Source organism: Perognathus longimembris, chromosome 5 (genome assembly GCF_023159225.1).
Source record: "Perognathus longimembris pacificus isolate PPM17 chromosome 5, ASM2315922v1, whole genome shotgun sequence".
Lineage (NCBI taxonomy): Eukaryota > Metazoa > Chordata > Mammalia > Rodentia > Heteromyidae > Perognathus > Perognathus longimembris.
In genome coordinates, this window is record NC_063165.1 from 30,343,282 (window position 1) to 30,353,893 (window position 10,612).

At 33.5% G+C, this 10,612-nt stretch overlaps 2 protein-coding genes across 2 annotated transcripts; both read left to right on the top strand.

The window, feature by feature from the left end:
• Positions 1-724: 724 nt before the first annotated feature.
• Positions 725-1,642, top strand: LOC125351254 (olfactory receptor 5AC1-like). The gene has a single exon (XM_048345959.1). The coding sequence runs from the start codon at positions 725-727 to the stop codon at positions 1,640-1,642; it is 918 nt and encodes a 305-aa protein (XP_048201916.1).
• A 7,669-nt stretch (positions 1,643-9,311) lies between these two features.
• On the top strand, positions 9,312-10,235 carry LOC125351255 (olfactory receptor 5AC1-like). The gene has a single exon (XM_048345960.1). It carries the CDS (start codon positions 9,312-9,314, stop codon positions 10,233-10,235), a length of 924 nt encoding a protein of 307 aa, XP_048201917.1.
• Positions 10,236-10,612: the final 377 nt, after the last annotated feature.

A 10,612-nucleotide genomic window follows, 5' to 3' on the forward strand; every position in this document is an offset into this window, starting at 1 on the left:
GTATTATTTATTTTTATCTACAGTTCTTTGTGACTAAGCTACAAATGGAGTATTGTTTTTATTAGACAGAAATTATAAAGTAATGACATTTAAAAGGACAATATTGTTTTTGTACAGTTTACCAAGAAAAATTCAAGAAGGTATTCAAAGAATGTGTGTTTTCATGAGTTCAGAAAGCTAGAATATTGAGGAATAGAAGAAAAAAACAAAGTTTTAAGTCACTTCTCATTACTTGACTTACGAATGTATTAACATGAAAGAATTACATGTATTGATAAAAGTAAGTATACATACAAGTTGGTGTAGGATAATAGATATGACCAAGTTCTTGATAAATTAGACCAAAAGACTATTAAGATGGTCTTGTTTGATGAGTTTTGAGTCTGTTTTAAAATAGTTTATTTACTTGTAAAATATTTCTATAGTTGTAAATTTCATTCATATTGCCTTCAAAATTATAAACCAGGTAAATTGATATCTAGAAGTATTTACTTCATTAATCTTTCACCTAATTACATACTACAAAATTATTTTGTCCTAAAATTATGTACAAAATCTCCATGTTTTAGTTTGTTTATCAACGAAAAAAATGAAAGCTTCCTGTCTTTAGATTAATGAGAATATGAAATATGAGTGTGCCAGTACAGTCCCATTAGTCTTTGCATGACAGCTGTGATTTTCTCTGACCCTTCTCTCATTGCAGTGAACAGTCTGAGGGGACATCATGGAGGCAAACCAGACACTGGTGACTGAGTTTTTTCTGAAAGGAGTAACTGACCGTCCAGAGCTGCGAGTCCCTTTGTTCCTGGTGTTCTTCTTCATTTATGTCATCACCATGGTGGGCAACCTAGGGTTGACGTTGCTCATCTGGAAGGACCCCCATCTTCACACCCCCATGTACTATTTCCTTGGGAGTCTGGCCTTTGCAGATGCATGCACCAGTTCTTCTGTGACCCCCAAAATGCTTATGAACCTTTTAACAAGGAATCACATGATATCCATGTTGGAGTGTTTCTCCCAATATTACTTTTTTTGTTATAGTGCAACCTCAGAGGTTCTACTCCTGATGATGATGGCCTATGACCGGTATGTGGCCATCTGTAATCCTTTGCTCTACCTAGTGGTGATGTCCAACAGACGCTGCACCTGGATGATCAGCGTATCTTATGTCATTGGCTTCCTGCACCCTTTGATTCATGTTGGATTATTATTCAGACTAACTTTCTGCAAGTCCAATGTAATAGACCATTTCTATTGTGAAATCTTGCCACTGTTTACAATTTCTTGCACTGATCCATCTATTAATGCATTAGTAATTTTTGTATTTGCCACTGTCATACAAGAAATTTCTTTCTTTAGTATCATTATCTCTTATACACGTGTCCTTTTTGCCATCCTGAAAAAGAGATCTGAGAATGGCAGAAGCAAAGCTTTCTCTACGTGCAGTGCCCACCTGCTCTCTGTGACTTTGTTGTTTGGCACTCTCTTCTTCATGTACGTGCGCCCTGGGACTGGCCCAGATAAATACCAGGATAAAATGTACTCACTGTTCTACACTATCATAATCCCTTTGCTGAATCCCTTTATTTACAGTCTAAGAAACAAAGAGGTTTTAAGTGCACTCAGTAAATTAATGAAATAATGTTCAAGAACCTTTCAAATTTCCATTTTCTTTCTATTATGATGTATTTTTAACAATTAGTCTTTTATTTTACACATACAGCAGAGTTTATACTCTCTTTCTCAGGCTGGTTTTTGCATATTTTTTTTAACTTGCTGTTCTTGAGTTGTAGAACCCCCATTCCCTTGCGTCTGCCTTCTCACTAATTTAACAGTTAGAGCCTGCAATCCCAGCACTCAGCAGGTTGGGGCAGGATTAAGAACTGGCATCCAGCCTGGGTTGCATAGCAAGACTGTCTCAAAACCAAATCAGCAAAACGAAAGAAATTCCCTGGCAAAAGTCACTAATTACTTCAACAAATCACAGATCATCTATTTTCTTTTTCTTTTTTGAGCAAGAGTGCCTGAATTGAAAGAGAGTTTATATGTTGTTATTTGAGCTGTAAATTTGTTATAATTGTAGTTGTCTTTGGGATAATTTATTATATTCATCAAAATAGTTACAAAAACACATTGAAGATAGATCGCCCATATTTGTTATATGAATTTATGAAATTATGAAATGGAACTGAAATAATGAAATTAGAGTAGTAAATTTGTTGTTTAGTGACATAGTTTATAGCACTTCAAGTGTAAATTCCTTCGGAGGAAAAATCAATACAGGAGTACATTCCTTAAATATATTTATTTAATAAATATTGAATAAATATACTTATAAATATCTATAATATACTAAGTATATATTGAATATATTTATAAATACTTAATAAATAAATATTTATCTAATAAATATTTAATCACTTATTTAACTAATACCTGAGTATTTTTCAACTGTACTTTTAGTCCCTATGTGTAAACAAAAATCCCCTTCTGAAAATACAATAATATTTCAAAATGCTGTCCTAATACTTAGCACATATATTTCTATGAAAATTAATAGTATTTTGAAGTATAACAGCACTTTCATTAAGTTTTATTAAAATTTAGTAGTTGTGTACATTAGTAGTTCAACATATTTTTACAAAACTTAATTAGAAAACACGTAGAAGTATAGTGAGCTGTTATGAAACTACATTTTAGTTTATTAAGTAATATTATGGAAAATTTATTCTTGATACATAGATACCAGTTGAATATACTACTTCTTAGAATTTTACACCTTTACTAAAAGAGAATATATGTTTGGTCAATTCATAATTAATGACATAGTGATGACTTTTTTCTTATGAAAACTGTGTTAAGTTTTCTGTCATGCCGCGGTCAAAGTGAATATGCTTTGGTCTCATGACATTAGCATATATAGCCTCACGATTATCTATTTCTTGTTATTTGAAGTAAAGGTTTGTTGTTGTTTCCTGTAAGATGGAACAGAAGACCTCAGGCGCAGTGGGTTAGTGATTCAGTCTCCTTAGAATCCTGTTCCTCCTCAGGAGTCAGCCTTGTATGCCCAGCTGTGTGGGCTCTGATCCCAACAGTCCACTCCCTGAGGATGCAGAATCTCCATAGGGGTTACGATCTGCAGTTCACCTCAGTCATACCAGTTGCAAAGACTGCGCATTCCTTAAACTTGGCCATGAGATCCAATGTGTATCCTACAAAATTAAAAAAAGTGAGAGCAAGAGTGGTGGGGGAGTGATGGGTAAGAGTGTTTAAGAGGTGATAATGATCAAGATATATCAGCGAGGCTCTAGTGGCTCACACATGTAATCCTAGCTATTCAGGAGCCTGAGATATGAGGATCCTGGTTCAAAGCCAGCCCAGCAGGAAAGCCCATGAGACTCTTACCTCCAATTAACCACCAGAAAACCAGAAGTGGTGCTGTTGCTCGAAGTGTTAGAGCACAAAGCTTGAGTTGAGGAGCTCAGAGACAGTGCCCAGGCCCAGAGTTCTAGCCCCACGAGGGTATACTATACTACAATGTAGTATACAATATAGGGTATAGTATACTACAATAGTTACTATGTAGTAACTTTTGTCTGTCCTTGATACCCTTTATTATCTCAGGAAAGACCAATACTTCTTTGCAGTATGATCTTAAGAATAAAGAATTACACTACGTGCTTTTTTTCTCTCTCTATATTTGGTCACTCCTTTTTGTTTGTACCTTTCTAACAATCACAATCATGTTATACATACATGTATATTTGTATGTATATATGTGTATATAAGTGTATTTATATGTATGTGTATATCTAACACATGCATTTTTGTCTAGATTCCACATAGGAGAAAAAACATATGGTGTTTGCATTTCTGAAACCAGTTTATTTTTCATAACGTCTGTTTTTCCTGCAAAAGACTTCTTTTTCATTCTTTCTGGCAGAGAATGCTGTGCAGTTAAGAATAAATATTTAGTAAAAACAAGTCCATTGATACTGTCTGTTCTTTGTCTACCTTCATTGTTTTAAGAAAAAATGGTATTAATATGCACCATGATTTACCAAATAGAGAATTTCATTCTATGTTCTTTTTCCATAACTTTTTCCAAAATAGGTAACCATGAATTCTTATGTTATCTTCATACACACACACATTGCTTTTTAATATACTCCCTCATCCCATTCTTTTCTTTACACCCTCCTCCTCATCCTCTTTAACACTAGCCCACATATACAAACATGTAATATATTTACTTATATATAAATATGTGTGTGATATCACATTTTTATCATTCACAAGTTGAAGGGCTTCAATGTTGATTCCTCAGCTTGGCTATTGTGATAATGCGTGCTGCACAAGTCATTGGTGGACAAGTCCTGTAGACTTTTCTGCCTTGGCTGGCATTGGGCTGTCATCTTCCAGTTCTGTTTCCTGAGTAGCTAGGATTATAGACCTGGTTAAAAATATAGTTATAAAGAGAGAGTGGTAGAATAGGGAAAGACTGTAATATCTGATTTGTGTATATTGTTTGTAAGGTAACTCTGTGATTTCCTAATGAAAATCAATTTGATTAGCTAACATGCTCATGGCATCATTAGAGAAATAAATAATCTAAACTGTATCTAGCGATAGTTTGTAAACAAGTCCCTGGGAACCCTGAGGATGCAAGTTTTATTTTCAGTCATCTTGTAGTAGAGATGATTTAATGATTGGCTCACAATGCCCAGTAGAACAACATTGGCTCCTACTGGGAATCCCCTGGAAAATTAAGATAAAAATTTCAGAATGCTTTGAAGAACTGGTTTGTAACAAGAGAAATGCTGCTTCCTTAAGCTTGGAGTTTGGGCAAAATTGGTATACAAATAATATATTCAACACCTAAACTTATTACTATACTTATTTCTATGCCATTTATGTAATTTCCAGAAAATGAGCATATTTCTAGTTTCCAGTAGTTTTTAGGCATTGTATGAGAGTATGAAGCTTTTCATGATTGTTAATATGCCTTTGCTATGTATGTGTAAGGGTCAATGTATAAATAAGAAATTAAATTGTTATACAAGGTATCTTTAACAATTATTTTCCAATATCTGGGCAACTGGAAATTAATGCCCACCTGAATATGTGTCTTCTTCTTTAGGATTTAAGGTAACAGTAACCAAATTGTTTGAAAAATGTCTGCTAATTCAGAGATTAACAAAAAGAAATGACACTGGAGTATATTAATAAGGACAATATATATTCAGAGATTATTTTAAAATGTGACTATTCTCTTAATTGAGACATAAAATATTCTGATTAAATTATTTTATAATTTTTGTGGAATTAGAAATTCTGTCTTAAGGTATGTGGTTAAGTGGAAAAAATTATTAAATTCACTGAATCATAGGACTTTGAGCTAAAGACAGAGAAAGATATTCCAATAATCTCTCTATGTCATTTTGAATTAATGCTAAATTAGTCTTTGCATGATCTCATATTATGACGATAAATAATTTGGTCATTTGAAGGTATAAAGAATCTTGGGTAAATTAATTCAAGTAGTTTATTGGTTAGATTTTTTTCATTTAATTTTTTGACCTGTATACACAAGAGTTCTCTATGATATGGAATAATTAGTACAGGCTTAGGCTAGTCACAGCCAGAGGATCACAAGAGCCCAATAGCTATGCCCTTTTGAACACATAAGATGATGCTAAGTGATATGAACTCCACATTATAGAAATAAGTGTTATATCACTGTTGTAATTACTTTCAACATGCAATGTGAAACCGTAGCTTTTTTTTGTTGATGATCCTTTTGTATCCCCTTCCTGTGGTTGTCCTTGCACTATCACTGTATCTCATCTGAGTATCCTGGATACTATATATACTGGTATTAGAACTAGGGAAAGGAAAGGGAATATCAAAATAGGGACAAAGGATAAAAAGACAAACGACTACAAAAGCAATACTTACAAAATCATTTGGTGTAAACCAACTGAACAACTCATGGGGGGAGAGGGGAACGGGGAGAGGAGGAGAGGGAAATGAAGGAAGAGGTAACAAATTGTACAAAAAATGTACCCACTGCCTTACGTATGAAACTATAACCCTTCTGTACATCACTTTGACAATAAATAAGTAATTACTAAAAAAAAGAAAAAAGTAAACATTCTAAACTTCATTCTTCATTTATTTTCTGTACGTGCAATGAGAATTCATTTTGTTTATGTTGATCTGTATTTCTTAGGAAGTAATTTTTATTCATATTTTAAGATTAGATGATTAATCTTTTTTGTTTTTAAAAAATTAATTAATTAACTTATTGTCAAAGTGATGTACAGAGGGGTTACAGTATCATGTGTAAGGCAGTGAGTACATTTCTAATCAAACTTGTTACCTCTTCCCTCATTTTTCTCCCTAGATGATTAGTCTTTACTCACAATAAAAGTGTTTTTCATTTATGGTAATAAAATAGTTTGCCTTCTTTCATGTATCTTTATTTCAAAAATATTTTCCACAAAGTATTTTTTGAGTTCTTTCAGAGATTATTTAAAATCATCTTACTTAGGTAGCCATAACTAAATGCTGTATTTTGACTAGGGACATAAATAAATTAAACAGAAAAAATGGGAAGAATCTTACTGAAATTGTAAACAAATATATCTGAGAAAAATCTCAGTTTGACACCTTAGCATGAACAATTACAGATTATTCTGGAATTGTAAGAAAAGGAAGTTTACTCTCCGCTCACAATTTATTTTCACTAATTAGTCCTCAAAGAAAATACTATTTCTCCTAAAGGTTATTTCTGAATGTAACTTATTTTTACTCATACAAATTTTCAGTATCAAATATTTCCTTCAGAGGGAAGCAATATGATTTCAATGTTCTTGTCTCTTTTCTCCACCATTAACTTGTTGATCATTCTTTTATACATCTCTTTCTATGAATATATTTTTTAAATTTTTATTGCCAAACTGATGTACAGAGAGGTTACAGTTTCATACATTAGGCATTGGATACATTTCTTATACTGTTTGTTACCTCCTCCCTCATTCCTCCCTCCTCCTCCCCCTCTCCCTTTCCCCCCATGAGTTGTTCAGTTGATTTACACTAAACAGTTTTGCAAGTATTGCTTTTGTAGTTGTTTGTCTTTTTACCCTGTGCCTCTTGATTTTGGTATTCCCTTTCAGTTTCCTAGTTCTAATACCAGTATAAACGGTTTCCAATGTACTCAGATAAGATACAGAGATAGTGCCGGTACAACCATAGGAAAGGGATACAAGAGGGTCATCAATAATAGAAGCTACGATTTCACATCATCACTTGTTGAAAGTAATTACAACAGTGATATAACAGTCATTTCCATAACATGGAGTTCATTTCACTTAGCAACATCTTTTGTGTTCATAAGGGTATAGCTATTGGACTCTTGTAATCCTCTGCTGTGACTCTATGAATATTTTGACAGAACTTCTTACATATAAATATACCACATCATTTCATGTGCAAAGATCATATTACAAGGTAAGTTAATTGTGGATATCCTATCTTAAATTATCCCTTACAAGTTCACTTCAACTTTCCCCATACATACCTCTACTGTCATATCAGGAAAGTTAGTGCTATAACTGAGCATGTATTATTCACATTTGTCTCCATGTAAAGAAGAGGTTAAAAAATGCACTGTGTAGTAAGGCAATGATGACCTCATGCCTGTAAACTCGAGCTACTCAGAGGGTTAATACTCATATGAGGATCATGGTTCAAAGCTAGTGCAGACAGGAAAATCTGTGAGAATTTTATCTTCAATTGACCACTCAAAAGTCAGAGGTGGAGCTGTGGTTCAAGTGGTAGAGGGCTAGCCTTGAGGAAAGAGCTCAGGGACAGCACCCAGGCCGAGTTCAAGCCTCAAGATTGGCAAAAATAAACAGAAATTGCGCAGTTTGTTTTATACTAATGAGATCATAGTTGTTTTATTTCTATACACTTTCTCTTCTCAGATACTGTATATTGTGGTTATTTCCATGCAGCTGCTATAGATTTTTTTATGGCCAATTTTTATTTGATATTATAATTATCTGGTAAATTAGCCAATCATTTTACTCTTGGATGCCTCTTCTCCTTGGCACCTTAAACAATAATACAAAGAAATATTCTTAATTAATTTTTATTTCTTGAGTATGTATAAAAGAAAATTTCAAAAGGATGATGATATGTATAAAAACTTTTTTAGGAAAAAAGTTGTCAAAGAATATGGGAAATTAATATTTCTGCATGTAATGTATGGGAGCTTCAATTTTCTCATCTTAACAGTAGGCACTTTAATTTGTGTGTTCTTGGTCATTCTAACTTGTTCATGTGTAAATTTGTTCATGTGTAAATTTTATTGTTTACATATTTTACTGACTATTAATTTTTCTTTTTTGTAACTATTTTACTCATAATTTTTATATTTGAGAAATAAGTTTCACATGAATAGAAAATATATTTCATAATTTATAATATGCCTCGGACTTCAGAGTTATTTTATGTGTTAATATTATGTAATTGTTGTTCTTCACTAAATTCCTTTACTTTAGAATGGATTACAATATAATATTTTAAACATAATCAGGTTCTGATATAGGAGTAATTTTATTTCTATGTGTGTAAATAACATTGTTAGAAGAGTCTGTTAAATTAATGTTACTTTTAATATTTTTGTATTGAAGTATTTTATTATTTTTATATCACATTCATTACATGTTTGATACTATTTCTGAGCTCTTTGTTTTTGAGACATGGTCTGAATTCACAATCTTCCCATCTCATTCTAAGTGAGCTCTTTATTTATCTGCCTTAACCCGTTGGGTTATTTTTATTCAGTAACCTAACATTTTAGTTAAGTCTTTCAATTATAGTTTGAAATCAGTTATGGTACTTCACTGTCCTTACTATTTAGGTGTTTTTCCCCCTTGGGGAAATGGACATTATGTAATTTACATGTTTTTGAAGAGTTTAGGAAGTTGTAAAAATTTTAGACTGAAAAGAATTTTCATGCTACTTTATGTATCATTTAAATTATATTATTTTGGAGAAATTTTAAAGGATAGTAGAGGAATAAAATATTGAAACTAGGAGTTGTAGACATAGCTTGTGGTAGAGAACCAACCAATGAGCAAAAATTTCAGATAGCAAGTTCAAGTCCTGGACTCATACAAAAAGAGAAAAAAGAAAACATAATCACAATATAAGGTAAGAATCCCCCAATGGGAGTTTGTTTTTCCCAGAGTTCTTTTATGACTTACTATTTTTTTCTATTTTAGTGACAATCTTGGTCAGCTATGGCTGAGGAAAACCAGACTCTGGTGACTGAGTTTGTGCTGACAGGACTCACAGACCATTCAGAGCTGCAGGTGCCCCTCTTCCTGGTGTTCCTCCTCATCTACCTCGTCACCATGGTGGGCAACCTCGGGCTGATTGCTCTCATCTGGAAGGACCCCCACCTTCACACCCCCATGTACTTATTCCTCAGCAGTTTAGCTTTTGCTGATGCATGCACTTCTTCCTCTGTGACCCCTAAGATGCTTATGGACTTTTTATCTAAAAATCGTACTATATCCCTAGTTGAGTGTTTCACCCAATTCTATTTTATGGGTTCCAGTGCGACCACAGAATGCTTCCTCCTTGTAGTGATGGCCTATGACCGTTATGTAGCTATATGCAATCCCTTGCTTTATCCAGTGCTGATGTCCAACAGATTTTGTGCCAAGCTGATCATTGTTACCTACTTTGTTGGTCTTATGCATTTATCAATTCACATAGGTTTATTTGTTAGATTAACTTTCTGCAAATCCAATGTCATAGATTATTTTTACTGTGAAATTTTAGAATTGTTCAAGATTTCTTGCACAGATTCTACAGTTAATATGCTAGTGCTTTTAGTTTTTTCCACCTGTATACAAGCCTTCACTTTTCTAACAATCATGGTCTCTTATGCCCATGTCCTCTTTGCCATTTTGAAGAAGAAGTCTGAGAAGGGCAGAAGCAAAGCCTTCTCCACCTGCAGTGCTCACCTGCTCTCAGTGTGTTTGTTCTATGGCACTCTCTTCCTCATTTATGTTTGCCCTGGTTCTGGACCAGCTGATGAGAATGAAAAGCTATTTTCTTTATTTTACACAATAATAATCCCTCTGCTAAATCCTTTCATTTATAGTTTGAGAAACAAAGAAGTTTTAAGTGCCTTGAGAAGAAAAACAAGTAAATAAATAAATACCCTCAATGAGTCATACTGTTTCTTCTTTATGTGAAATAAAATCTTGATGCTGTGTATGATCCAGTCCTTTGCCATTTTACCAGAATTTCTAGGCACTCAGTATGACATAATCCAGCTTTTCCTTTTCCTTTTTCACCTACTGGTTTCATAGCAAATTTGTTCAATGAACATCTGGTAGTGTTACCTATGGATAGCTTATTAGAAATAATGAGCTCCATTTTATATGAGCACTTAACTCAGAGCACTCACCCACAAAACATAGGTATGTTAAGTGAAGTAAGTTAAGCCCAGAGAGACAAAGATGGCATCTCTTCCCTACTATGTGGAAGACAGAATTCATTTATAAACAGATACGTAAATACCTGAAGT

Coding starts and splice junctions, on each gene's coding strand:
- LOC125351255 (XM_048345960.1), top strand. CDS start 9,312: ATGGCTGAGGAAAACCAGACTCTGGTGACTGAGTTTGTGCTGACAGGA.
- LOC125351254 (XM_048345959.1), top strand. CDS start 725: ATGGAGGCAAACCAGACACTGGTGACTGAGTTTTTTCTGAAAGGAGTA.